The sequence below is a fragment of the Budorcas taxicolor genome, chromosome 12 (assembly GCF_023091745.1).
Source record: "Budorcas taxicolor isolate Tak-1 chromosome 12, Takin1.1, whole genome shotgun sequence".
Classification (NCBI taxonomy): Eukaryota; Metazoa; Chordata; class Mammalia; order Artiodactyla; family Bovidae; genus Budorcas; species Budorcas taxicolor.
In genome coordinates, this window is record NC_068921.1 from 52,962,155 (window position 1) to 52,989,678 (window position 27,524).

Consider the following 27,524-nt stretch of genomic DNA (forward strand, 5'->3'; position numbering starts at 1 on the left):
CAGGCAACTCACATTCTGTCCATGATGGGGTTACTGGCATCTCTCCATTGTAAAGGTATGAACACTGGGGCCTGCCCTCTGTTTAATCATCTACACATTGTGTATTATAGCTAAGTATTTACAGATGACAAAACTAAACGTACAGAATTTAAACTACAGTGGTAAAAGAAGAATGCTTTAATAATCCTCAAAAAAATTGTAGGTAGTCCTTTCTTTGCCAAGTACACGAATAAGCAATTTCAAAGCAGTGTTTTGGCATGGCATTCCAAAACTTCTCTCTCTGTCCCTTTGTGACATTTGATCTTATCTGAATGTAAAGTTGCATGATTTTCAAAAACCTCAGTCTCTGATTCTCCCTCCTGATCATTTAAATATGTCTCTAATGTCAAAAGCACACCAGCCGAACTATTTTCGTGTGTTGTTTCCAAATATAGTTCCACCAAAGGTGTGAAACTTTAAAAGATTTTAAAATTTTAAAATTGAGTAATTTAAATTTCATCTAAAAATTCTGTTTTGCAGTGACACTTTTTTCCTTTACATCAGATGCATCTTAATTTACAAAAATAAACATCTTTCACAGGAATTCTGAGTGAACTCAAGTTAACTGTAAGTGGTGTATGAATAGACCAGAAGTTCTGAAGAGCTATAACAGTGAAGTGCTAACTGTAAAGAATTAAGTGCTTTCACAACGAGGCTTTCTTAATTCTCACTGCTTGTCTTCTCATGCTGGAAACAGCTCGTCAAATGTCATGTGGAACTCTTGAGCGTGAAGAAAATAATCACTCTTAGATTTGTACATTGTTTTGTGCAAACACACACGTTGTTTTGTTTCACTTTGGCAGACACCTCTTTGTTTGAATGATTTCTGTCCAAAATAAAGAAAATGAATATTCCTTCTTTCAAGATGAGCTGTATTTATTACTGGAACGGAAGTTGTCATATCCGTGATCGTTAGCTTTGAACTTTAAGCACGACTGCTTTTCCTCCAAGGACTGCTTTTCTTCAAATGATTGGCACCAGCAGCATAAACATGACTGCCCAAAACAAAGTAACTTTGTTATAAGTTTACATCAAGTTACACTCTCACAACCCTCCCAGCTCACCAGAATTCTGGCTTTCTCTGCATGAACAGCAATTCTTGGGCCACTTTCTTGCCATGCCCTCTTATTTTCCCCTTAAAAACATATAACTACAGAAGTAGTATTTGATAATTTTTTAAACTAGAAGCTACACCGAAGAAAAATGTATATAATTACACTTCTTCATCTTTTAATTAAAATGAAATAGAAAGACACTCAATTCTTGGATACTTACTCTTGATTACTTGAGAAATAGTCTTAATATTTGATAAATATATAACTCAAACCTTTTTTTCCTATGCAAGTGGAAATATTACCATACCCATACATACATAATAATCTGTAACTTTGTGGGCATCAAAATATTTGTAGCTTGCTCCATCCATATATTAAAGGACACAACTAGAATTGTCAGCAAAGAGATGCTACAGAACCATGTTGACATCTTCCCCTCTGAGTATATGGCGCCCTAGGACTTCACCCCTAATCCTATAGAAATGGAATGGTGGTTGACAGCGGGGGAACTGAAAACAGCTCCTTTGTCCCTTTCCTGTTTGCCTGTTTCTGTTTACTTCTAACCTTGAAAGAACCTAATTATAGGCTTCTCTGGTGGCTCAGAGGATAAAGAATCTGACTGCAATGCAGAAGACTGAGGTTCAATCCCTGGTTTGGGAAAGTCCCCTGGAGAATGGAATGGCAATCCACTCTAGTATTCTTGCTTGGAGAATTCCATGGGCAGAGGAGCCTGGTGGGCTGTAGACCATGGGGTCACCAAGAATTGGACATGAGCAACTAACACACCCCTGGGGATTTGATCACTAAGCAATTGAAACTAACTCCTGACTTAATGCTCAGCTGAGTGCACAAGATGCCTTGTCTAACCTGTTGATGCTTCTCCTAGATAAAAAGAAGCAGGACTAGGTCTGCACCCACAGCAGTCCCCGAAAGGAATCCTGGGAGCAGATCACTTGGCAAGATAACATCTGAAGAGAGAGCCAGACAGTCTGCCTTCCATGGAGAGGCAGAGCCCAACCTTCTGCCTGGATGATTCACTGAGATGCTTCTCCCTCCATTTTTCCTTTTAAAAATTGTCGTGACTGAACACAATCTTTGGAGTCGGTCTCTGGACCTGAGTCCACCATCTCCCTAGATTGCTGGCTTTTCTGATGAAAGCATTTTTCTCCATTTTTTCTCCTTTATTAACACTTGCCTCTGGAATTATTGGTGTATAAGTGGCAAGCAGCCAACCTGGGTTTGGTTACACTAGGAACAAGTGGATATAAGGGAAGGAATATTTTATTCCATACTAGGTAACTGAAGGAGTGAATGAATGGATGGATGTTACACACAAATGGAAGCAGCCAAATGAGGAATAATTTCATGTATTCTATATCAAGGAAGACTGCTATCGAATGAAGGCAAAAAAGTGAAGGTAGAACTTGAATTAAGCTGCTTTGTTTGACTTGTAATTCTCACCTGTGTATGAAAAGGAGACTAACTTAGTTATAATTAGCAGTGTGTTACCTAGTCCAAAATCTTCCAAAAAGGGAAACAGTGCATTTAATTCATGTGTAGCTCTTATTTTATCATGTGATAGCATTCAGATATCAATGCATGTAATTTTTTATTCATTTTCTGAGTAATTCTATGAGTAAGACTGATTGGTTGAGGCAGTAGTGAATGGTTGACTGGGATTTGTAGGGAGAAATCAATTATAGTGATTTATGAGCAAAATTTATATTTAAAGAATCATCTATCATGTAATACAAGGGAAAATTATAAAACAATTGACTAGATCTCTCTGGTTAGAAATATTAATAGTTTGTAAGGGTTATATTTGATACCAGATTAAAAGGGTTTTTGATTTTTGAATACTTTCTTACCTTAAAGCAGTTTTTGAATCTTTTGCTCACCAAATACAGAGCTATTGGGTTAATACAGGAATTCAGGGAGGCCATGTTGATGCCAATGTAGTCCAATACCAACAAAAAGCTGCAAAAATAATACAAAGATTTATTTATGTGTTATGAGCACAAATTCTTTACAGACTTTTGTACTTTATAAATTAAAAAACTACCCATTTATAATTATTTTTACTTTATCACTAGTCTTCGCTGATCTCTCTCTGTCTCTCTCTCTTTCTCTTTGCTTCTGTCTCTCTCTTTGTCTTATTCTCTGTCCCTGTCATATCCTTAATCCTTATTCCCACTCCCATGCTCAATTCTCTGCCTTAAAATAAAATATATTTTGTAAGTGCCCAGGCTGTCTAAAAAACAAAGGATTTACAAAGTGCAATGGAGAACCAGATCTGATATTTTCAATCATGTCATTCACTCACTTGGACAGCCCTGGCTCTCCATTCTCAGTGCTCTCCAAAGCTCCCCTTACTTCTCCGTTGGAAATAGAAGTAAAAGTTAAAAGAAAAGCTGGGGGGCATCTTAAATTGCTCCCTTAGGATTAGAAAAATGGTACTCTCTCTTCCTGCCAATGAAAGGAATCAATGGAAAAACTTCTGAATGGCATTTATTTACACAACTATTTCTATTTTACCTTACTTACCTCAAAAATTCACATCTACGGGGATCATGCTGATCATAAAGAGTGAGTTTCAAAATCCTGCTAAGATGAAGAGGAAGCCAACACAGAGCAAAGACAAGGACCAGGCAAAATACTGTTTTGGCCACTTCCCGTCTCTGAAATAAAACCACAATCAGACTCTGTAACGGATGGCTCATTATAATCACAGCATTCTCTCTTTCCAAACAAAATGTTTAATAATGTTTACAAAAAGTGAGTGGCATTTGTAAAAATTCAGGATACAGAGTTTTAAGCTGAATAGTTAGTTTGAATTAGAACCTAAATGACTAGAGATTCATCTTTTTCTTTAAACTTTTCATTTTGCATTGGGGTATAGCCAATAAACAATGCTGTGATAGTTTCAGGTGAACAGCAAAGGGACTCAGCCATACATATACATGTATCCCTTTTCCCTCAAACTTCCCTCCCATCCAGGCTGCCACACAACATTTAGGAGAATTCTATGTGCTAATATAGTAGGTCCTTGTTGGTTATTCATTTTAAATATAGCTGTGTGTACATGTCCATTTCAAACCTCCTAACTAGCCAGCCTTTCCTCTCATCCTAGAGATTCATCTTTAAAAAGTAATGGCTTATATGTGGAATCTAGAAAAATGGTACAGATGAACCTACTTGCAGGGCAGGAATAGAGACACAGACATAGAGAAAGGGTGTATGGACAACAAACAGGGGAGAGGAGGGTAGAATGAACTGGGAGATCAGATTTGATGTAAATACACTACCATGTGTAAATGAATAGTGGGGACCTGCAGTGTGACACAGAGAGCTCAGCTCAGTGCTCTGTGATGACCTAGCTGAGAGGGATGGGCGGTGGTGAGAGGGAGGTCCAAGAGGGGGGGATCTATGTACACATACAGCTGATTCACTTCACTGCACAGCAGAAACTAACACAGCACTGCAAAGCAATTATACTCCAATAAAAAACGGTTTCTCTAAAAAAGTGATGGCTCTTTTTACATTCCTTTAGATTATGTAGGATACCTCCAGGTAGATAGCATAAAACATATTAAAAATATCAGACTAAGAAAAAGCAATTATGCTCTAGTAGATGATACTTTCAGTTTATTATCACTACAACAATTTTCATATTCATAATTGGAATTATAATCATGAGTTAGCAAATATTTCTATTTCCTTACCTGTTTTAAGTGATCATTTAAAGCAATTTGCATACCACTCTTCTTTCTCAACATTTCACAAGTCATCAGGGTATAAAACAATGCAGTGATGGCCAATGGCAGGCAGAAATAGAAACTAAATAACCACCAGTCTTTAGCTGTCTTGTAAAACTAAGGGGAAGAAAGGATGTTATATTTAATATTCCTCTGTAAGAAACTCTTACATATCAAATATTAAAAAATGCTCATCAAGGAATACTCTTCTAAAGTAGATCCATTTTATAAATACTACGTAGAATCTTTCAGTAGAATCTTTACTCCACTATGCAGAATTTTTTGTCTGCTGAACAAAAAATTAAATTAAGTGAAACAAACTTTTCCTAAAAGGTGTTTCAATTCTCTAAGGCAGTGTGCTATAATTATATACAAAAATGCAAGCAATTGGGCGAATTTTTAAATACTTGATAACTCAAATATTTTTGTCTTCACATAAGTGAAAGGAATTCCTTACCACATCTGGATGTGTAAAGATATTCTAGTGTTTTGGGGAACTTCTCACTTTTTAACAAGTTTGATTCTGGGGAAAGCAGGTAGGAAGAGTTCTATAGTAATCATTTAGCTCAGGGACGTATACATCTAAACTAGCAACTAAAAATCAAAATTGCTTATAAAATGACTCCTCTCTTACTTGTTCTTTTTTCCTTTTCCTTTTAAAGATTGTTGTTCCAGATATGTCTCTGTTGGAACAGAAGTTATGGAATCTATGCAGTACTTTGGGCTTCCCAGGTAGTGCTTATGGTAAGGAACCCGCCTGCCAATGCAAGAGACATAAGTGATGTGGGTTTGATCCCTGGGTCGCAACAGTCCCCTGGAGGAGAGCACAGCAACCCACTCCAGTATTCTTGCCTGGATAATTCCATGGACAGAGGTGCCTGGTGGAGTAAGATCCATGGGGTCGCAAAGATTGGGACATGACTGCGACTTAGCGCACACCCATGCAGTACTTTTTCCATTGTAACTAATAAGAAACAAGGAAACAGCATTTTCATTTTCAGTTTCCCATTAAAGCCCCTCTTTAGTCTTTTGTTTACCATGATCTATACACATATACATAAAGTCTTATATAAACTCATGTGTAAAGTAGAAAATAATTATTTGTGACATTTGGACCCACTCCTTTTGCATTAACTCCTCTTTACCCTTTCTGTTGAGAAGAGCCTTTTTCACTTACGGTCTATTTTCTGATGACCAGCATTGCTATTTTTCCCCATTTCCTAATTAAACACTCTTAAATAAATTGACAAGATGGAGTTCTTTGCAATGGTAGTTTTCCCTTTAGAGACAGGACAGGCTTGTCATTCATACCAAGATTCATGGAGTCATGTAGATTTCTACCAGTCTATCCATACCAGGGTGACTTCCACTTGATCATCCCTTTAACCACACACTGCCTCCAATGACTGCTGTGTTGCTTAATGCAAAATATGTTGTAGCTGCCAGTTCTTATGTGAATTTGAGTAGGAAAGCTATAAATTCTAATTGACTCTCTTATGTCAACTTGGCTTATCTGTATTCCTGAGAACCAGGGGATATTTGGAGAAGTAATGACCTAGCTTCTTGCAGCATGGGTCATTAGTCCTGCTGTTAACCCTGAGGTCCTGGGACCTACACTTTTAATTTATGCCAAGGACAGTCATAAATCAATAATTTCCCAAGAAGAGGAGATTGGGGGGAAATAGCTAAACATTTATAAGGCAAGAGCAGAAAAGGGAAAGAAAAGTAAAATTTACCTGCATAAATGCTGTTTTCTGAGTGGGATGGAGCAAGCAGATTCTCAGATTATTTCCTATGTGATCACTCGTAATTATATCAAAACCCACGGCCTCAGGGACAGCCAGAACCACGGAGACCACCCAAATTAAAACAATTTCTACTGCTGTCCATTTTGGAACCCCGATTCCTTTAATCCGACTCCAAGAAGCAACAGCTCGATACCTGAAGAACAAAACAGAATCAATTGCCAAGCTGGCAGAGCCTGGTTATTATTGAATTACAGTTTACTTTCTAAGTAACGTAGCAACCACTAGGATTTTGGTCAGGATATATGTTGCTTAGATACATGCTCTTACCTGTCAATACTCAGAGCACATAGACTCAGCACAGTGATGCCCACGGAGGCCTTCTGAATGAAAGGCACCAGCTTACACATCTCAACCCCAAAGGGCCAGTCCTTGGCGAGCAGCTGCATCGAGGAGACACAAAGCTCTGTTAGGGAGATGTTCACAGGGTGCTCTTGAACTGTATGTATTACTTAGTGGAGGTGAATGAGCTTGTGGAGTAAAATAACAAATTCCAGTTCTTATTCTTTTTCTCATGGACTCCTCTGAAAACCACCTGCATTTGTTAGATATTTGGAATAAGAGAGTGGGCTGGCAATCATGAAAGGGCAGCCAATTCAGGAGAATTAGCTACACATGAACAGGAGCTCAGGGTCCAGGTCTCTTCTACAGCAGGGCCAATTGCTTAAGTTCTCCTTACAAAAATGGGAAGCTGCTGTATAGCACCAGGAGCTCAGATTAGTCTTCTATGATGATCTAGAGGGCTGGCATGGGGGGCAGTGAGAGGGAGGCTCGAGAGAGAGAGGATATATGTATACATATTGCTGATTTACTTCATTGCACAGCAGACACTAACACAACATTGTAAAACAATTACATTCCAGTTTTTAAAAAATGTTTAAATTGAGCCTGTAAAAATAAAAATAAAAAAAATAAATAAATTGAGCCTGTAGTGCTGAAAATGCCTCTTATACTCTTATGAAGTCTCCAATGCTCAGTTAACAGCCAAATCAAAATAAAGATTACTCAAAAATAGGTGAAAAGTGTTCCTTAGTTAGACTAGATGCCTCCTTGGGCTTCCCTGGTAGCTCAGCTGGTAAAGAGTCTGCCTGCAATGCAGGAGACCTGGGTTCTATCCCTGGGTTGGAAAGATCCCCTGGAGAAGAGAGTGGCAACCCACTCCGGTATTCTTGCCTGGAGAATCCCCATGGACAGAGGAGCCTGGTGGGCTACACTCCATGGGGTCGCAAAGAGTTGGACATGACTAAGCGACTAAGCACAGATGACTCCTATGGAGAACAGAGTGTGTGTTTGTGTCCTTACTCTTCATTCTGGTCAACTGCACTGTCAGTCAGCACACTGTCCAAATGTGTTTAACACAAGGCATGCTTCTTCCTTAAGACTTCACCTGAGTCCTTCCTTCTCCCAGAAGGCTTTCCCCGCACAGATCCACTTGGCTAAAACTTTTACTTCTTTTAGCTCTTGCTCAAGTCTCATCTTTTCAATATGACCACACTGCTAAGAATAGAAAATGGTCAGGCCTCCCCATCTCTGTCTTTCTATTCCACTTTCCTTTACACCTATAGCACTTGTTAACTCTTATTGTGTGTAGTATAGTATACTTGTTTGTTTTGTTAAGTTTTTGCTGTCTGCAACCCCTAGCCTATCAGACAGAATACAACTTCTGCAATTGCCTAGCACAGTTCCTGACACACAGTAGATGGTTAAGTATTCAAGTCCCTAAAATACATAGGCACTGGTTATTCAGTGAGCAAAATGACTTAGTTCTTGCTACTATACATACATTTCTATTTCAAACTAACTATGCAGCCGTCTTCTGTTAAACTCATGATTTTTCTTTTGTAGGACAACTGGGTATGCCCCACACCCAATGTAAATGAATCATATTAGGTAAACATCTGGGTCAAATGTTTACACGGTTTGAAAAGAAACTGTTTTAAATCTACCTATGTGTGTTTTAATGTTTTAAAGAATAACCTTCCAAAGTTGAAAACTAGTTTGAAACATAATTAAGTCTTTCTATTCTTCTACTTGTGACATTTCTTTGTAGAGTTTATCATGCTGGGTAACTGTTTGGCAACTAGAATGGCACCCAAAGCTGAAACGTGTGTCTCAGTATGAATATGACTCAGAGCTCCAGCATGAGACCAATTTCATTTCTAAGACAGACATGAAAAATTACACCGACATGTAGACCAATGTTGGCAAACTTACAGCAAATATGCTTTTTCTAGGGTCGGAAAGCCTGCAAGGCCAGACAGATCACACAAGAGTGAAGGCAGCCAGGTGCAAGAAAGTCACTGGTGTCAGGAAATAATAGAGGGCAGAGGGGTCTGCCGTAAATCCTGTCTAAAAGGAGCCTGTGCTAATAAACATAATGTGATTGTTGATAAGAAATCCCCAATACCAAAATATCTTGATTTTTATCCCCAAATGTTTATATAAATCTCACAGTTTATAAAAATTGTCAACTAATTCAAATTTTTGAAAAAACAAAAACACTAACAGATAATAACATCATGTTAACAAAATAATTTTATGTGTCAGACCAGCCTCTAACTTGTGACCTCTGGATTAAAATGGGTTGGCTCATAACTCTGCTTATACATTTATTCATTCAACAAACATGTATTCAATACCCACCATGTGCCAACACCATTTGGAGTATGGGGGCCTATCAGTGAACAAGGCAAACTCCGTGCTCTCATGGAGCTTACAGTCTAGTGAGGGAGACAGAGGAAGAATACCTAAATACTTAATATGGTGTTCACAGGATTTGTGGCAGCTGATGCGAAGAGCTGACTCATTGGAAAAGACCCTGATGCTGGGAAAGAATGAGGGCAGGAAGAGAAGGGGACGACAGAGGATGAGATGGTTGGATGGCATCACTGACTCAATGGACATGAGTTTGGGTAGGCTCCAGGAGTTGGTGATGGACAGGGAGGCCTGGCGTGCTGCAGTTCATGGGGTCACAAAGAGTTGGACATGACTGAACAACTGAACTGAGAAATTGTAATGAAATTTTGGATGCTTTCTTATTTTAAAGATAATTTTGATGTGGACCATTTTTAAAGTTTTTATTGAGTTTGTTACAATATTGCTTCTGCTTTATGCTTTGATTCTTTTGGCCATGAGGCATGTGGGATCTTAGCTTCCCAACCAAGAATCCAACCTGTACCCACTGCATTGGAAGCAAAGTCTTAACCCCTGCACCACCAGTCAGGTCTCTCTCACAAGTGGCAACCTTCAGTAGGGATTTGACTAAAATAAAAGAGTAAGCCATGCAGACTGTATTTTAGGCAGAGGAGAGAGCAAATAGAAAGGTCCTGAGTGGAGAGTGAAAAAGTTGGCTTAAAGCTCAACATTCAGAAAATGAAGATCATGGCATCTGGTCGCATCACTTCATGGGAAATAGATAGGGAAATGGGGAAACAGTGTCAGACTTTATTTTTTGGGGCTCCAAAATCACTGTAGATGGTGATTGCAGCCATGAAATTAAAAGACGCTTGCTCCTTGGAAGAAAAGTTATGACCAACCTAGATAGCATATTCAAAAGCAGAGACATTACTTTGCTGACTAAGGTCCATCCAGTCAAGGCTATGATTTTTCCTGTGGTTATGTATGGATGTGAGAGTTGGACTGTGAAGAAAGCTGAGTGCTGAAGAATTGATGCTTTTGAACTGTGGTGTTGGAGAAGACTCTTGAGAGTCCCTTGGACTGCAAGGAGATCCAACCAGTCCATTCTGAAGGAGATCAACCCTGGGATTTCTTTGGAAGGAATGATGCTAAAGCTGAAACTCCAGTACTTTGGCCACCTCATGTGAGGAGTTGACTCATTGGAAAAGACTCTGCTGCTGGGAGGGATTGGGGGCAGGAGGAGAAGGGGATGACAGAGGATGAGATGGCTGGATGGCATCACTGACTTGATGGACGTGAATCTGAGTGAACTCCCGGAGTGGGTGATGGATAGGGAGGCCTGGCGTGCTGCGATTCATGGGGTCGCAAAGAGTCGCACACGACTGAGCGACTGAACTGAACTGAACTGACGTCAAAATAACCCTAGTGAGAGGAAGAGATGAAAAGAAGGTTCTTAAGGCTGACTGGAGTGGTCCAGACCAGTCTAGATGTAATTAGAGGGAGGAGTGTGATTTGTTTTTTAAAGGAAATTTACTGCAATATTTTGAACATTGAGATGGCATCATCTTACTTATGTTAAAAGAAAATCACTCCAGGGACTTTCCTGGTGATCCAGTGGTTAAGATTTCACCTTTCAATGCAAGAGTTGCAGGTTTGATTCCTGGTCAGGGAACTAAGATTCCACATGCTCATGGCTAAGAAAACCAGAACATAAATAACAGAAGCAATATTGTAACAAATTCAACAAAGTCTTGAAACAAATTGGTCCATATTAAAAAAAAAAAAAACCAAAACCCCTCTCATTCTAAACACATAAAAAGATCACTCTGGATGCTCAAGATAAACTAGAAAATGGAACGGTAGACTATGAATAGACTAGATAGACAATGATAAACTAGAATAGTCAAGAAAAGAAGATTTGATGAGAGATCATGGGCTGAAACTTGTGGTGCCTTGCAACTGAAAGGAATGGATTATAGACAGGATATATTTTGATAACAGAGCTAGCAGAACTTGTTGATGGGTTGGATATAAGACGTGAGGAGCCAGAACACTCAAAGAAGTTGATCATATGAATGGTGAAGACATTGACAGAAATGTAGAAGACGCAGGACCCGGCAAATCTGAACCAGTGACAAGCTCAAGGTGGTTTAGAAGACTTGCCAGTTACCCTTGCAAACATAATAAAAAGATTCCAACCGGTTGAAAGAATGCTTCCAGACACAGTTTGGTATAAACTATTGCATCTAGGTGATAGTCTTTCTAATCATTCTGTCTTCATATCAGAGGGGGAAGAAAAAGGAAAACTAACATTTACAATGGGTTAGGCACTATTCTAAGCCATTTACCTATGGTATATCATTGAATGCCCAAAGCAATCCTATAAGGTAAATTACTACAATCTGCATTTTAATAGGTTAAAAGACTTAGAGGTACTTAGAAGTTTATTAACTTGCTGTGTTGGTTTTTTAGGGCTCCCCTGACAGCTCAGACAGTAAAAGAATCCACCTGTAATGCAGAAGACTTGGGTTCAATCCCTGGATCGGGAAGATCCCCTGGAGAAGGGCATGGAAACCCACTCCAGTGTTAAACATGCCCACAAATTCTTTGACAGTCCTCCCTTCAAAAGGTGAAGCTCATTTCCCTCCCTTTGAAGTGGCAGGGGGCGGGGAGGGACTTAATGATTCACATTTAGTGAATAGAATGTGATGGGACTGATGATGCCTGACATCTGAGACTAGTTCATAGATGGCATTCTGGCTTTCTCCTTGCTCACTCTTGGATCATCACTTTGAGGGAGTTGCCATGTCAAGGAGGAGACTCAAGGGTCCCTGTGAAGAGGCAACATGGAAAGGGACTGAGGCCACCTGAAAACAGCTGGCACTGATTTGCCAAGTGTCCAGCCTTGGACAAGCCTTCTTGTGACTGCAGCCCCGCCAATAACTTGACCCTTGTGAGACACCCTGAGTCAGGAGAACCCAGGTCTCCCACATTGCAGGTGGATTCTTTATCAGCTGAGCCACCAGGGTAGCCCAAGAATACTGCAGTGGGTAGCCTATCCCTTCTCTAGCGGTTCTTCCTGACCGAGGAGTCGAACCGGGGTCTCCTGCATTTCAGGTGGATTCTCTACCAACTGAGCTACCAGCGAATATGTTTGTCCTTGGTCACTCACTTATGTGAGGCCTCCTGCATGGCGTTTGTGGTCAAGGACCCACCTGTCATTGCAGGAGACATGATATTGTGGGTTCGATCCCTGGGTCAGGAAGATCCCTTGGAAGAGGGCATGGCAACCCACACCAGTATTCTTGCCTGGAGAATCCCATGGACAGAGGAGCCTGGAGGGCTATAGTCCATAAGGTTGCAAAGAGTTGGACATGACTGAAGTGACTTAGCATGCACACACATGCTAACTTAGGTAAGTAATAGATAACTCCCTAGCTATTTTATTCATCTAATGTACAAAAATTCAGATAGTTTCAATTATTTTATTGTCTTGAACAATCTCTAAATATGCAAATATGAGTATCACAGGGTATAGTCATTAGATGAGTCAAAATGAATGAGTGTCTGGTCACTGAAGGGAGAGACGTCTGGCCAATGGAAATGAGTTCTGCATTGAATCCAGGCTCTGTTTTGAGGTTATTATTGCTTTTGGCTCAGACTAGACATTGGATGATTGCTCTTCATACCACTGGGAGGCCTGCAGTCCAACCTCTGACCCAAGTTATCACAGGGGACAGGGAAACACAAACTGAAAATTGTAGCAATTCTCTTCAAGTTCAACACAGAGATAGTCAGCAACTTAATCACAACCGACAGATTACAATTTTCTAATCTACCCTTCCAAAGGAAAAGAGACTGCCAAAAAACCCTTCATGATTTCAGTTCAGACATGAATGCTGCCAGTCCTGAGAGGCCACAGAAGGTGAGGGATTAAGTGCCCATTTCTATTATTTTGTAGTCAGAAGGATGGCTTTGGCAATCTCTGCTTCTCTCATCAGAAGGCTTTGTGGAGACGCTGAGAAGCCTGATCTCCTGTGACATAGACCATGCTTACTGTTGATGCTCATCTCTGCCTAAATGGCCTCCATCCAGAATATCTTGGCAATTTAGGGCTTGGAGCTTATTAAGAATGCAAAGACATTAATCTCTTGCCCTGAGTGGAGGAAAAGCTGTGAACTTAAAAAAAAAAAAAAAATCAATCTCAACCAAGACGCCACTTTAAAATTTGGTGAAAGAATGTTCTTACAGGTTTTCATAATTATTGGAAATTATTTCACTATTTCTTGAGAAAAATAATGACTCCCAATGCCTATAATCTGAAGTTCAACGATTCAGTTTTCCTTTTGGTAGAGGAAACAGATTCTCTTTTATTGCAAGAAGAAGCAAGTCTAACTTTAAACCTAGCAATAACACATTCATATTTCTTATTTGCAGTTTTTGTCATTCAGTTAGATAACTTAAGGGCAAAATCTGAGTACTGAAGACAAATCATGCCTATAATCAAATCTCTCTGATTGCAAAAAAAAAAATGTCAGGGATCAATATTGTTTCTAGATCCCTGCCACGTAACTTAAATGTTTGGGGCCTGCTTAAAATTAAGTTTGAATACGTATTACTTATCATTTATCAAATGTGAGCCAGTCAGAAAATATTCCCATTACTGACACTGGTTTGCAATGGTGATGGCTCATTTGAGAAAGAGCTTTTGTTAGTGTTGTTCCTTGGAGCAATGTAGTGTCCATTTGACAAATGATAGCCTCTCCTCAGGCTTGCCTCTTTCCCCTAAAGCTTCCACTGCTTTGCTAGCACATTTCTTTTGTATAAATAAACACAAATAAACAAACAAATAAACACTAGATTGAAAACAGTCATAGTAATACTGACTATAAGGTTTCTATTCAAAAATGCCCATGATTTCATAACTTTATGTTGAAACAGCTGTTTGAGAAAGAAAAAAGGCAACAGAATACTACAAAATTTCATATCATATTGTAAAATTATTTCTACAGTACATAGTTTTACTATGTACTATATACTATTATAGTATATCCATATTTTTACATTACATAGTTTAAAAAATTTCTAAAAGGATAAACAGTGTGAATAGAAAATCAATGTCTTTTCTTTAAAGGTATTGCTAAATGAGTCTTACAAAATCTTTCCAACTGGGGAAATTTATATTTTCCAATTCTTTTTTTAATTAAAAATTACATTCTTGACAAATTAAATGGAGAAAATCCTATTAGTAGATACCATTCTTAATACCCAATGGAATCTAGACCCATAGGGTCAGGAAATGCCAAAGGTAACCATCTTGCACTAACAAATGTTCAATTGTCTCATTAACCATAACCACCATTCTCCTTTCTATTTTTCAAAAAAATTAACAGGATGCACTGAGCTTTAACTGGTTCTTAGTTTCAGAATATTCTACAACAGTTTTAGTGGCTAGCATAGTGCCTGGCACACAGTGACTGCTGATTAAACGTTGCTGTTCAGTCACTAAGTCGTGTCTGACTCTTTGCGAGCCCGTGGACTGCAGCATGCCAGGCTTCCCTGTCCTTCACCATCTCCCGGAGTTTGCTCAAACTGACATCCACTGAGTCCGTGACGCCACCGAACCATCTCATCCTCTGTCGTCCCCTTCCCCTCCTGCCTTCAATCTTTCCCAGCATCAGGGTCCTTTCCAGTGAGTTGGCTCTTAATGATGAATGAATGAGTTCATGGATGAGTGAATGAATTTGATCATAAGACAGACATCTTGTATTAAGACTTGTCATGAGCTTTTCAGTTCCCATATTTGAAACAATTCTTCTGAGAATTGAAATGACTGGGCTTACTACTGATTGATTGATTTTGTACTGTCTAGTCCAGGTCCTCCTCCCTACCAGATAGATCAAGTCTTCTTGACACATAAAGCCAGGGCCTCCGGAAATGAGGCGTTGGCTCTTCTCTGGGAGTTCCACTTGCCAAGCAGACAGGAAAAAGTGGAAAGCAAAATTCCTCCCCTCCCCTCTCTCTCTCCTCCTCAAACGTGTCAGGGAAATGACTGGTATAAAACAGAACCCACTATTTCTCACTATCTGATGAGATTCTATGAGGTGTGTTGTTTGTAAACGTGGCGGAGATGAATGCAGAAAGCACAGAGATGCTTTCAGGAAGGTGGGTGAGCAACACATTACAAGTGACAACCAGGGTTACTTTGCTAGACTGCTGTCGTTCCATCTGGTGATGAACTGTGAACATTTCTTTCAAATGACTGATATTATAGAAATATTTTTACAGTCAGAGTCAAAAGAAGGAAATAATGGAGCAGCTGTGTTTCACAAGTTTGGGGAAGGGTGTATTCTTCTGCTTTTATCTCTGTTTCCTGTGGCAGATAAGAGTTTTTCTGCATTTGAATGGGCGTTTTAATAAGATAAGACACCCTCATTCAAGGATTTCCCATGTCTGATTGATCTCCCTTTCTTCTTTTTCTTTAATTCATACTGGAGCTCTGTGACAACCTAGAAGGGTAGGGTGGGGAGGGAGGTGGGAGGAAGGTTCAAGAGGGAGGGTACATAGGTATACCTATGGCCGATTCATGTTGATGTTTGGTGGGTGCCAACACAATATTGTAAAGCAATTATCCTTCAATTAAAAATAAATAAATTTAATTTTAAAAAGTACAGTGAGAGTTTAAGCTGCTGGTCAAGTGCACAGAAAATATTTTCTTGACTTACATCGTACTTGTGCCCTGGGGACAAATATCAATTACAAGTTCCATCTTACATCCATTAAAATAAACTTAATCACTTAAAGAATAGGCCAGAGATGCCATTTAAATACATTGGAGAAGGAAATGGCAACCCACTCCAGTATTCTTGCCTAGAGAATCCCAGAGATGAGGGAGCCTGGTGGGTTGCCGTCTATGGGGTCACACAGATTTGGACACGGCTGAAGCGACTTAGCAGCAGCTGCAGCAGCAGCTATTTAAATAGACTACGGTATGAACAGCACCCCCTGGAGTTGTGTAAGACAGAGACCCTGTCCTAGGACTCTGTTGTGTGCACTCCAGCAAAGAAAGGGCTTTTCACTGCTCTGAAAAGATTCCTAGAACTGGCTGAAATAGATGAATGACTCCTTTAAAATGAGTTAAGTTTCCAGAAACAAAAGCTCTGAGAGCAGCAAAGAAACAGAATAAAAAGAAAAAAAAATAAATATGTCTTAGGAGTAAATTAACTTCACCTTAAATATAAATATGTCTTAGGAGTAAATTAACTTCACCTTAAATATATATCCCTTCTCAGGTTACAATGAAATTTATTTCCACGTCTGTAACAGGCCAATAAATAACTGGATGGCTACTCTTCTATGATCTGAACCTGAAAACTTATCCTCAATTTGTGCTTAAAAGCTTTCATTGACATGTCACATGTGTTGAAAAGATTCAAGTAAGAGCATTAAGAAATGCTATTCACAAATCTAGCTTTATGGTCAAATTCACTTCTCTGAGCTGAATCTGCTAAGATCACTGTGACACCTAAAGAAACTAAAGAATTATAACCTGATGATCTCATGGCTCAGAAAGTGACTCTCAAACTTAATAAATTCAACAAATCTTATTAAGTCATTTCATGTCTTACTTGAACCTAATTCTATCCAGAGAATGGTTTATGGAATAATCTGTGCTTAGAAAACATTTGATTACTATGGAAATCAAAAGCTCTTTAATATAAATTAAAAACACTGTGTGAGGGGGAAGGAGACATATAGAACCTAACACCCAAAGAATTGGGTTACCCCTTTCTGGAAAGTAAAATGAAGCTAAGGAGGAGAGAAGTAGAAACACAAGGGTGAGAAGGCACGAGTATGTCTGGAAAGGAATCTTGGGGACAAAATGCCTCAGTCAACTTTGCTGATATATTTCTTTCTTTTTTTGATGTGGACCATTTTTAAAGTCTTTATTGAATTTGTTACAACATTGCTTCTGTTTTATGTTTTGTTTTTTTGGCTGTGAGGAATGTGAAATCTTAGCTCCCTGACCAGGGATCGAATGCATACCCTTTGCACTAGAAGACAAAGTCTTAACCACTGGACCCCCAGGGAAGTCCCTGCTAATAATTTCTGACTCAAGAACAATCCTCATTCTCTCTTCTTTCTACCACTGCATTTTGGCCATTTTCTTATTTCTTTACCATTTTCACCAGAGGATATTTTAGGAAAGACAAATAGTAAATCTCTAAAATAAAAGCATTGGAAAGAAAAAAAAAAGTCTAAAATAAGAGAATTTGCCGGCTAAGGTACATCCATATACCATGCTCAGCTGTCTCCCAGACATAACCAACCTCTTCTTAATTTTGCAAAGTCCTCAAAGAAAATGCTTCACATCATAAATTATATCTAGAATTGCTTTTTAGCTCAGGCTATATCTGTCAACACCCTTGAAAGCACTTAAACACTTATTATTAGGCATGTTTCTCTAAAGATCATCAACCATTGCATATTAGCTACACGGTGAAAACCTTATTTGGTTTTCTTTAGAGAGTGAAGACCCTGGCTCCCTGGCTACGAAACAACATGGTCTTGGCTGTACCATCCTCTTGTACAACTATGGAAATACCTTCAGTCTTGAACTATTCATTTAAAATGAGCAAAGAAAAAAATGTAAAACCTTTAATGGATAAGCCTTACCATGTTGAAAGAGACATTGCCTTGACATTTTAAGAGCCTTAGATTTATGGAGTGACCGAGTGACAGATCAAAGGCAAACACAAGAAGAATCATAGAGTTAACCCTGGGAAACCTTCCATTGTCCATGGCCAAGGGTTTGCCAATCATTTCATCACAGGCAACCACGGGCAAAATGTGAAGCAGCGAATCAGAACTAGGAAGTGTTGAGTTTTTGGGTTATCTGACATCTGCTATTCACGTTTCACTTTCATGCATTGGAGAAGGAAATGGCAACCTGCTCCAGTGCTCTTGCCTGGAGAGTCCCAGGGACGGGGGAGCCTGATGGGCTGCCATCTATGGGGTCACACAGAGTCAGACACGACTGAAGCGACTTAGCAGCAGTAACATTGGCCTCTTATTCTGCAATGGCCAATAGCCTCATATATATATAGAAAAAAGAACAAAAATCTCTTCTTTTTCATTTGGACAGTTACAAAAATATGAGTAGAACATATGTCAACAAGCATTTGTCTGCAGTTGACTGTTACAGGGTATTGGAGTGTTATATTTATTAATCAACTCAAGGTTATTCAAAACGAATAGTCTTACCCTTTATTAATACTTTTAAAATGTTACTATTTCAAATATGATTAATTGGTGATCCTTAATTTTTTTTTTTTTTTTTTTGCTTTAAATAAATGAATCTCAGAATTATCTAGGTTCTGTTCTAGGTACAAAATGCTTCTTCTACTAACATATCTCTATGTGCTCAGCTGTATCTGACTCTTTGCAACCTCATGGACTGTAGCCTGCCAGGTTCTTCTGTACATGGAATTTTCCAGGCAAGAATACTGGCATGGGTTGCCATTTCTACCTCCAGAAGATCTTCCTGATCCAGGGATCAAATTTGTATCTCCTGCATTAGCAGGCAGATTCTTTACCACTAAGCCACTGGTGAACCCTAACATATCTCCAGATATTACTAAAATGTCACTAAAATATCACAGTTACTTAACTGGACATATGAACAGTATTGTTATCTTGGGCAAAATTAGACTTGCCTACTCAATGTGGGGGCTTCTCCGATGCATCAGCAATAAAGAATCCACCTGCCAATGCAAGACACACTGGTTCAATCCCTGAGTTGGGAAGATCCCCTGGAGAAGGAAATGGCACCCCACTCCAGTATTCTTGCTTGGGAAATCTTCTGGAATGAGAAGCCTGGCAGCCTACAGTCCTGGGGGTTGCAAAAGAGTCAGACATGACTCAGTAACTAAACAATGACAACAACCTCCATGATACCTTTATTTCTTGTGTTGCGCTATACACATAAACTTCCATTTATTAATCAGAGAAGTATAACTTCGAAAGTTAAACTTGATGGTGCTCTGTTCACTTCTACTTCTAACTATGAAACTAGTTAATCATACACAGACTTGTTAAGTGCTAGAAGTAGTCTAAGATTGAAAAGTGAGAAAGGTGTTTTTGATTGAAATATAGCTTTGGTTGTGTCCCAAGCAGGAAAGCCTGACTGACAAAGTCACCACAAGGTCATTTCACTCAAAACTCATTTGAGGGTTCAGTGAAGCAATTCCCATTTTGACATACCAGCATTTTAATGTTATATGCATTCCACCTGCAGTAGTTACATGTTAAAGATCAGTAGTTTTTGCCTCTCAGACCTATGAAGGCAGCTTCTTTGCCTCCAACAGTGGCCTCCAAAGTCTTAACAATAAAACCATCTAGAGGCACTCCAAATAGGTCACCAGCTTAATTTTTAGAAAGCTTTCCACAGCCACTAGACGTCAGATTATACTTGGATCCTTATCAAAATAATGTCCATGTAGATATCTGTCATCAGTTTATAAGATTTGTTTTCAAACGCAATTTGTGTGTGTGTGTGAGCTCTGTTGTGCCTGACTCTTTGCAACCCCATGGACTGTAGCCCACTAGGAAAAAAAAGTCCATGGAATTTTCCAGGTAAGAATACTGGAGCAGTTTGCCATTTTCTTCTCCAGGGGTCTTCCCGACCTGGGATTGAAACTGCGTCTCATACCTTTAGGATCTTTACCAGTAGGGCCACCTGGGACAATACTAAATGCAATTTGCTTACACATAGAGGAAACTATATTTCTATTATTTACTATATTTATGTTAACTATATATATCGACTCAATTATCCATGTAAATACAGCACAAAGAGAGTGAATTTGTTATAATTTAAAAGTTTGATATTTGCTCAAGCATTTTTAACTTCTTGAGATGTTAAGAGAAGTTGAAGAAATTTTCAATTCAAGGCTTTTAAAAATATCACTGCTAATCCAAACGAAGCAAACCAACTAATCAATTAATCACTAGCAACACATAAAACTTCAGAGGATCTATAGGTACACTCAGCTCTTCCTATGCAACTTTGACATTGGTGCTACTCCAGGATTCTATAGGCAACAAACATCTAGATTATTTCATTCATTTTAGTCTTACAAGAAGGACACAATAAGTAGTTTGTGAATAAGGAGAGATTCACCCTCCCATCAGATACTTAAACACTAGTTTGTGGGTCAGTACATCAGTTCAGTTCAGTTCAGTCGCTCAGTCGTGTCCCACGCTTTGCAACCCCATGAATCGTAGCACGCCAGGCCTCCCTGTCCATCACCATCTCCTGGAGTTCACTCAGACTCACGTCCATCGAGTCTGTGAGGCCATCCAGCCATCTCATCCTCTGTCGGCCCCTTCTCCTCCTGCCCCCAATTCCTCCCAGCATCAGAGTCTTTTCCAATGAGTCAACTCTTCGCATGAGGTAGCCAAAGTACTGGAGTTTCAGCTTCAGCATCATTCCCTCCAAAGAAATCCCAGGGCTGATCTCCTTCAGAATGGACTGGTTGGATCTCCTTGCAGAACAAGGGACTCTTAAGACATACATAGCCCATATAAATACTGACATAGTGATTCATGTTATATTTTAGAGATAGACATTGATACATATAAATGTGTGTATATATGTATGTATATGTGTGAATATATATATATATATATATATATATATACATATAAGGGCTTCCCTTGTGGCTCAGCTGGTAAAGAATCTGCCTGCAATGTGGGAGACCTGGGTTCAATCCTTGGGTTGGGAAGATCCCCTGGAGAAGGGAATGGCTACCCACTCCAGTATTCTTGCCTGGAAAATCCCATGAACAGAGGAGACTGGCGGGCTGCAGTCCATGGGGTCGCAAAGAATTGTACTTCTCTAAGCAACTAGCACTTTCACTTTTAACTTTTCATATATATATATATATATATATATATATATATATATGAAAGTGAAAGTCTCTCAGTCACGTCCGACTCTTTGTGACCCCAAGGACTATACAGTTCATGGAATTCTCCAGGCCAGAATACTGGAGTGGGTAGCCTTTCCCTTCTCCAGGGGATCTTCCCAACTCAGGGATTGAACTGGGGTCTCCTGCATTGCAAGCAGATTCTTTCAATGTCTGAGCCACCAGGGAAGCCCGTATAAAGAGGGCTTCTGACCAGGGCTCTCACCAGGGCTCCTGAGTCAGGGAGGAAATCCTGATAGACAGATGTTGTGGGAGACTCAGCAAATTGAAGCTCTAAAAGGGTTTCAGATAATCATGTGAAATGCTGGAAATAAAAGCTTATTTCTCCTTCTCAGCAACACACACTGGGGTTGTCACTGCGTTGCATAAGAACATCCAGATGAAAAATGAAATGCAAGCATCCAGAGAGGATGTTTAAAAATATGTAAGTATATATGTATATATATATTAATGTGTGAATATATTAAATGTTATAAAAATGTATAGATAAGTAGAGAGGTGAATATTACTGGTTACAGTACCTGGTACAATGTAACCAAGTAAAAATGTTATTAGAATGTGTATGAGTGTATGTGTGAATAAGAATGGAAACTGTTTTTTGTGTGTTTGTTTTAGCTTTTGCCATTATAAGCATGACTACAAGTAACATCTTTGTATAGCTTTGAAACATCTTACATAAACTCGTGATTCAAACTAAGAGTAAACAATAACTTTGGGGGACAGTATAGCAATGTCTATCAAAATTACAAAGGCACATATCCTTTGATTCAATAATTCTAATTCTAAAAATTTATCCTTCAACTATAGTCACACATGTGTACAAAGCCATACAAAAAGGTTACTTGTAGTCAAGTTTATAATGGCAAAAGCTGAAAAACAAAACAATTTCCATTCTTATTCACACACACTCTCTCACACATTCTAGTAACATTTATTACTTGGTTACTTTGTACCAGGAACTGTGACCAATGATAGTCACCTATCTACTTATCTATACATTCTTGTAACATTTAGTGTATTTACATATGAATATGTATAAAGACATATGTGCATGTACGTGCTCAGTCGCTTCAGCCCTGTCCTACTCTTTGCGGCCCCAGGGATGGGAACCTGGCAGGCTCCCCTGTCCATGGGATTTTCCCAGCAAGAATACTGGAGTGGGTTGCCATGCCTTCTTCCAACTGACTCAGGGATCGAACCCACGTCTGCTGTGTCTCCTGCATTGGCAGGAGGATTCTTTATCGCTGAGCCACTGGGGAAGCCCATATACACATACACATATATTTTTAAAGGACCTCTTTGGATGCTTGCATTTCATTCTCATCTAGATGCTCTTATGTAATACAATGACAGCCCCAGTGTGTGTTGCTGAGAAGGAGACTTAAGCTTTTATTTCCAGCATGCTTACATGCCTATCTGAAGCCCCTTTCGAGCTTCAGTTTGCTGAGTCTCCCACAACATCTGTCAATCAGGTTTTCCTCCCTGACTCAGGAGCCCTGGTGAGAGGACTGACTCTGTCTAGAAGTTTCCAGAGAACGGTTCTTTGAAACAGTTGAGGCAGAAGAGACACATGCTCTCAGGTTTGTCAGCGCTCACAGCAGCCCCTCCCTGAGAAGTCCCATCCCGTTTCTACAGCTGCATCAAGGAGCACGGCTCTCAGCCAAATCTGTGACATTTTGCGGTTTGTCAACTTTATTGAACTCTAGAATTACTGAAGAGAAGTCGCTCAGTCATGTCCGACTCTTTGCAACCCCATGGACTGTAGCCCACCAGGTTCCTCGGTTCATGGGATTTTCCAGGCATGAATACTGGAGTGGGTTTGCCATTTCCTTCTCCAGGGGATCTTCCCGACCCAGGGATTGAACCCGGGTCTCCTGCATTGTAGGCAGACGCTTTACCATCCAAGCTACTAGGGAAGCACTGAACTCCAGTTTAAAGTTACAGATTCATGTTGAAGTTTCCATACCCTGGGTAAACCAATAGATGAGTTGCAGTATTCTATGAACCCTCAGAAATTGTGAATGTATATTATATTATGTATTCATTACAACGCGCAGATGGTATAGAATCCACCTGCAATGAGAGAGACACAGGTTGGATCCCTGGGTTGGAAAGATCCCCTGGAGAAGACAAGGGCTACCCACTCCAGTATTCTTGTCTGGAGAATTCCATCCTGGTGGGCATGGGGTCACAAAGAGTTGGGCAAGACTGAGTGACTAACACTTTTTCTTTCATACATAAATCATCTATTTGTATATTAATTTATACAGCATATAACATAGATAATTAAAACTGGATTTTCAAGAGACTAGTAACACCCCAGAAAAACAAAATTAGAAATCACTAGAATACCCCACTTTAGGCTAAATTTAAATGACACTCATAATTCACTTAAGTTCCTTTGTGTAAAGTATAATACTTGAATACTGTGAAATACTAAATGCATTTTTTAAAACTTCCTTATATAGTGACACAATTATTTAAAGAAATAAATGGCTTTTAACTAGTCCTGGATTCAATGTTTTTGTAAATAAAGACTTTAGAATAACAAATAGTGATATCAATGTTATACATTATAGATCATCTGAGGGAAATTTCAGCAGATAGGAATCTCTAGATTATGAAATTAAAACTGAAAATGCTTCCCAAGTAGACTACTGTGTGGTAGTATATCATGATGTAATTGCACCATTATACTCCAGTGAGGTCCTAACAATATTCCAGGTTGGAAGAGATCATGCTGTGAGCAGCTCAATCTGTGCAGGATGGGAGGACCATGGGTTCTAGGGCCAGAAGGCCTGGGTTCAAGCCCTAGTTTCATCACTTTCTAGTGGTGTGACATCATCAAGCAAGTTACTTCTTCATCTCTTGAAAATGCAATTTCCCCATCAAACAGGGGTGATAACAATACTCCCTCCATAGGCTTTCTTGTAGTGATCAAAATGAACAAAACCAAGTACACAGTGCATAATAAATGGTAATCATTATTATTATAGTATGTCTCAAGTGACACATTTATGCATATTACAAACACAAACCAAAGGCCACTATGTAGGATTCAGTGATGGCAAACCTAGCAACAGGACCTAATTCTAAGTGATGGATTTGTTCATAGCCAATAAGGATGACTACAGGGCCAGATTTGTAATGACTCATTAGTTTGTTTATTTCAGAAACAGAAACACAGGTTGAACAGACTTAATGGTTTCAGGGAAAAGAATGTAACTTCCTAGGGAAATCATAAAAGAATTTGAAAGGGAAGGAAAACCTGTGTGCCCCTTTGGGAACAGGCTTGCCTCTGGCTTATTGAATGTAATCATTTGGTCAGGCAGAGAAAGTAAGATGGTCCTGAAGAGCTGATTTACATCTGATGCCCTCAAACCTATCTTCCCTACAGGATTTCACCTGCCTGCTGACTTAGGAGTTAGGAGGATATCTAAGTGGGCTCACTCACCACATGAGGTTTCCTGGCACCTTCCTTAACAGATCTTTCATAGAACTAGCAAAACTAGATGTAAGCTCCCTTTTCAGAAGGATCTTATGATGCTGGGAAAGATTGAGGGCAAGAGGTGAAGGGGGTAACAGGATGAGATAGTTGAGGAGCATCACTGACTCAATGGACAGGAGTTTGAACAAACTCCAGGAGATGGTAAAGGACAGGGGAGCCTGGTGCACTGCAGTCCATGGGTCGCAAGGAGTTGGACACACCTTAGTGAATAAACAACAGCAAGAAATCACTTACTTTAAAATTTTTCACAACACACTGTACTCTGAAGTTTCTTAAGTCAGGTTTGAGGAATGCCTCTGCCACATTAGAACAGTAAGACTTGGTCTGTAGGACTCCTAAAATGGGTTAGTTAGGTTCTAATGGAGATGGGACTGCATATAAGGGATGCATTTCAGCCCGTGCTTCTCCCAGGAAATCCTCAGAGTTTATCAGAACTGGTAGTCATGCAGGAAGTTAGGGTTTCATCTATTTATCCCTCATTTCTGGGAGTGTTTCTTTGTAGGACCTGGCTCCTAATCTAAATATTATTTCTAAATCTTAAAAATCTCTAGAATTCCTTAATGTATGATTTTTTGGATTAGGATTTCCAGAGATTCATAAAAGGCATCTTAAAAGCATCCTATCTGGTAACTTCTCCTGTCACAAAGCTCCAAGAATTCCCCACAACCTTTTCCTAATCCTACATGCCTTCCCCCTCCGCGCCCCACCCCTTGTACTGAGCCCAAAGCTAGCTTTAGGCAAATCCCCAAAGTACATTCTGAGTCCCTCACACTTTTGGTTCTGTGTTTATGGGTGACTTTCTATTGCTGATTACGATGGGGATGCAGAGTTTTACATATTTGCATAGTCCTTTAAAATATTCCATCTCTTTCCCTTAGGCTGTTTTCTCAATGCCACAAAATTCCAGTTGGTGGGTTCCCTGGTGGCTCAGATGGTAAAGTGTCTGTCTGCAATGCGGGAGACTTGGGTTTGATCTCTGGGTCGGGAAGATCCCCTGGAGAAGGAAATGGCAACCCACTCCAGTACTCTTGCCTGGAAAATTCCATGGACAGAGGAGCCTTGTAGGCTACAGTCCATGGGGTCACAAAGAGTGGACACGACTGAGCGACTTCACTCAGCAGCTTACTGTAGAGTTAAGGACACTGAGGTCCAGAGATGTTAGGATATGTTCAGAGTTTCAAAGCAAGCGAGAGTCAAATCATGTGGAGGTTTGTGTCCTGCCCTAGCTCTTTATGCCCATTTCCTCTGATGCCAGTGGTAATCACACAATGATGTTAGCTACTGAAACTGTGACAGACTGCAGTTGAGTGTTCTTGGTCTTGTCCACAAAGTAATTGATGCGGTGCAGTTCACACTTTGGAACCTGACAGATTGGGCCTGATTTTCCTCAGCTCCATCACTTACTCCTTGTGAGACCTTGAGCATCCTATCATTGATAAAATGGAGTCATATCTACTCATAGGTTGTTAGAAGGAGGAAGGAAAAGTAACACATTTATCCCAGTGCTTGGCCCATCATAGGCATTCAGTAAAGAAAAACCAGATAGGATACAGTCATTCACAGCAGATGAACTGTGTTTTCCCATTCACCTATCTGGGACTTTTTCCCTTAGGTCATTCGTTTTCTAAAAATCTATTCATTTCCCAAGGTTAGTATGCATATGAATCACACAGGTATTGTAAGATGCAGGTTCTGATTTAATAAATCTGGGGTGGACATGGAGCTCTAACAAGCTTTCAGGTGATAACAATCTGCCAGTCCATGGTCCATCAATCTGTGAGCAGAGCGAATATACCTTTGTGAGCTGAATTTAGGGACAAGGTCCTTCAAGACCAGTACCTTTCAAACTTTACCTGGGGGGTTTGTTAAAATACATTTCTAACAAGTTCCCAAGTTATATTTAGGCTGCTGGTCTGGGGACTATGCTTTTTCTAGGCTTAGCAGGGGGCTACTGAAACCAGAAGGGTGTTTGGTTCCAATGATTATTGGAAGTGCGGGGGGTGGGGGGAGAGCGGGGATGTAGGGCCAGAGGGTGGATGTGGGGGAGCCGGGGAGCGGGGATGGCTCTTCTTGAGGAACCTCCCTGCAAAGACTTTCCCATCTTCCCGGTCCTGAGGGTGCGCCCTCCCATCGCGATCCTAGCAGGCATCCCTTACCTTGTAGGTATTGATGGGGATATCAATGATAATGTGCAGCAGGTCTCCGAGAGCCAGGCTGGCTATCAAGATATTTGGACCGTTTCGCATGCACTTGTTCTTGTAAATGATTCTCAGCAGCGTGGAGTTTCCGATGATTCCCAGCACGAACACTAGGCAGGACACCACCGTGTTGATGTACTTGAAAGTCTCCTTGATCTCTATGGGTCCATCGCACGGGGGTGGGGTGCGCGGTGGGATTCCCACCATCCTTCCGCCTCTAGGAATCTGCGGTGTTGCGGAAGATCGCGGCTCGCTGGCGTTGGACCTCCCTGGCCAGGAGGTCTCAGTCGGGGTCTCCATCATCTCTGCGGTCCCCAGAAGTGGCTGAGTGGCCCCGGCTGGCGGGAATTCCCTCTCTTCTGCTTGGATCCCTGCCACGCCGCAGGCAAGGATCAGCGCCACCAGGGCGCGTCCGCACAAGCTGGGCAGCGGCTGCATGCTGCTGCCTGCTCCAGAGGGAGTCGGGTGGCCGCTCCTCAGCTTTCCGAGTCTAGAGACCAGCAAGGGAAGGAAGACAGGACACCCGGGTCAGCGTCC

General features: G+C 40.2%; 1 protein-coding gene across 1 annotated transcript; it reads right to left on the reverse strand.

The window, feature by feature from the left end:
* Positions 1-713: 713 nt before the first annotated feature.
* EDNRB (endothelin receptor type B) lies at positions 714-27,524 on the reverse strand. Its single transcript, XM_052650210.1, has 7 exons — positions 26,946-27,524; positions 6,925-7,037; positions 6,586-6,790; positions 4,817-4,966; positions 3,639-3,772; positions 2,963-3,071; positions 714-1,034 (listed from the first exon to the last, which is right to left on the reverse strand). The coding sequence occupies exons 1-7, from the start codon at positions 27,423-27,425 to the stop codon at positions 900-902; spliced, it is 1,326 nt and encodes a 441-aa protein (XP_052506170.1). The 5' UTR covers positions 27,426-27,524; the 3' UTR covers positions 714-899.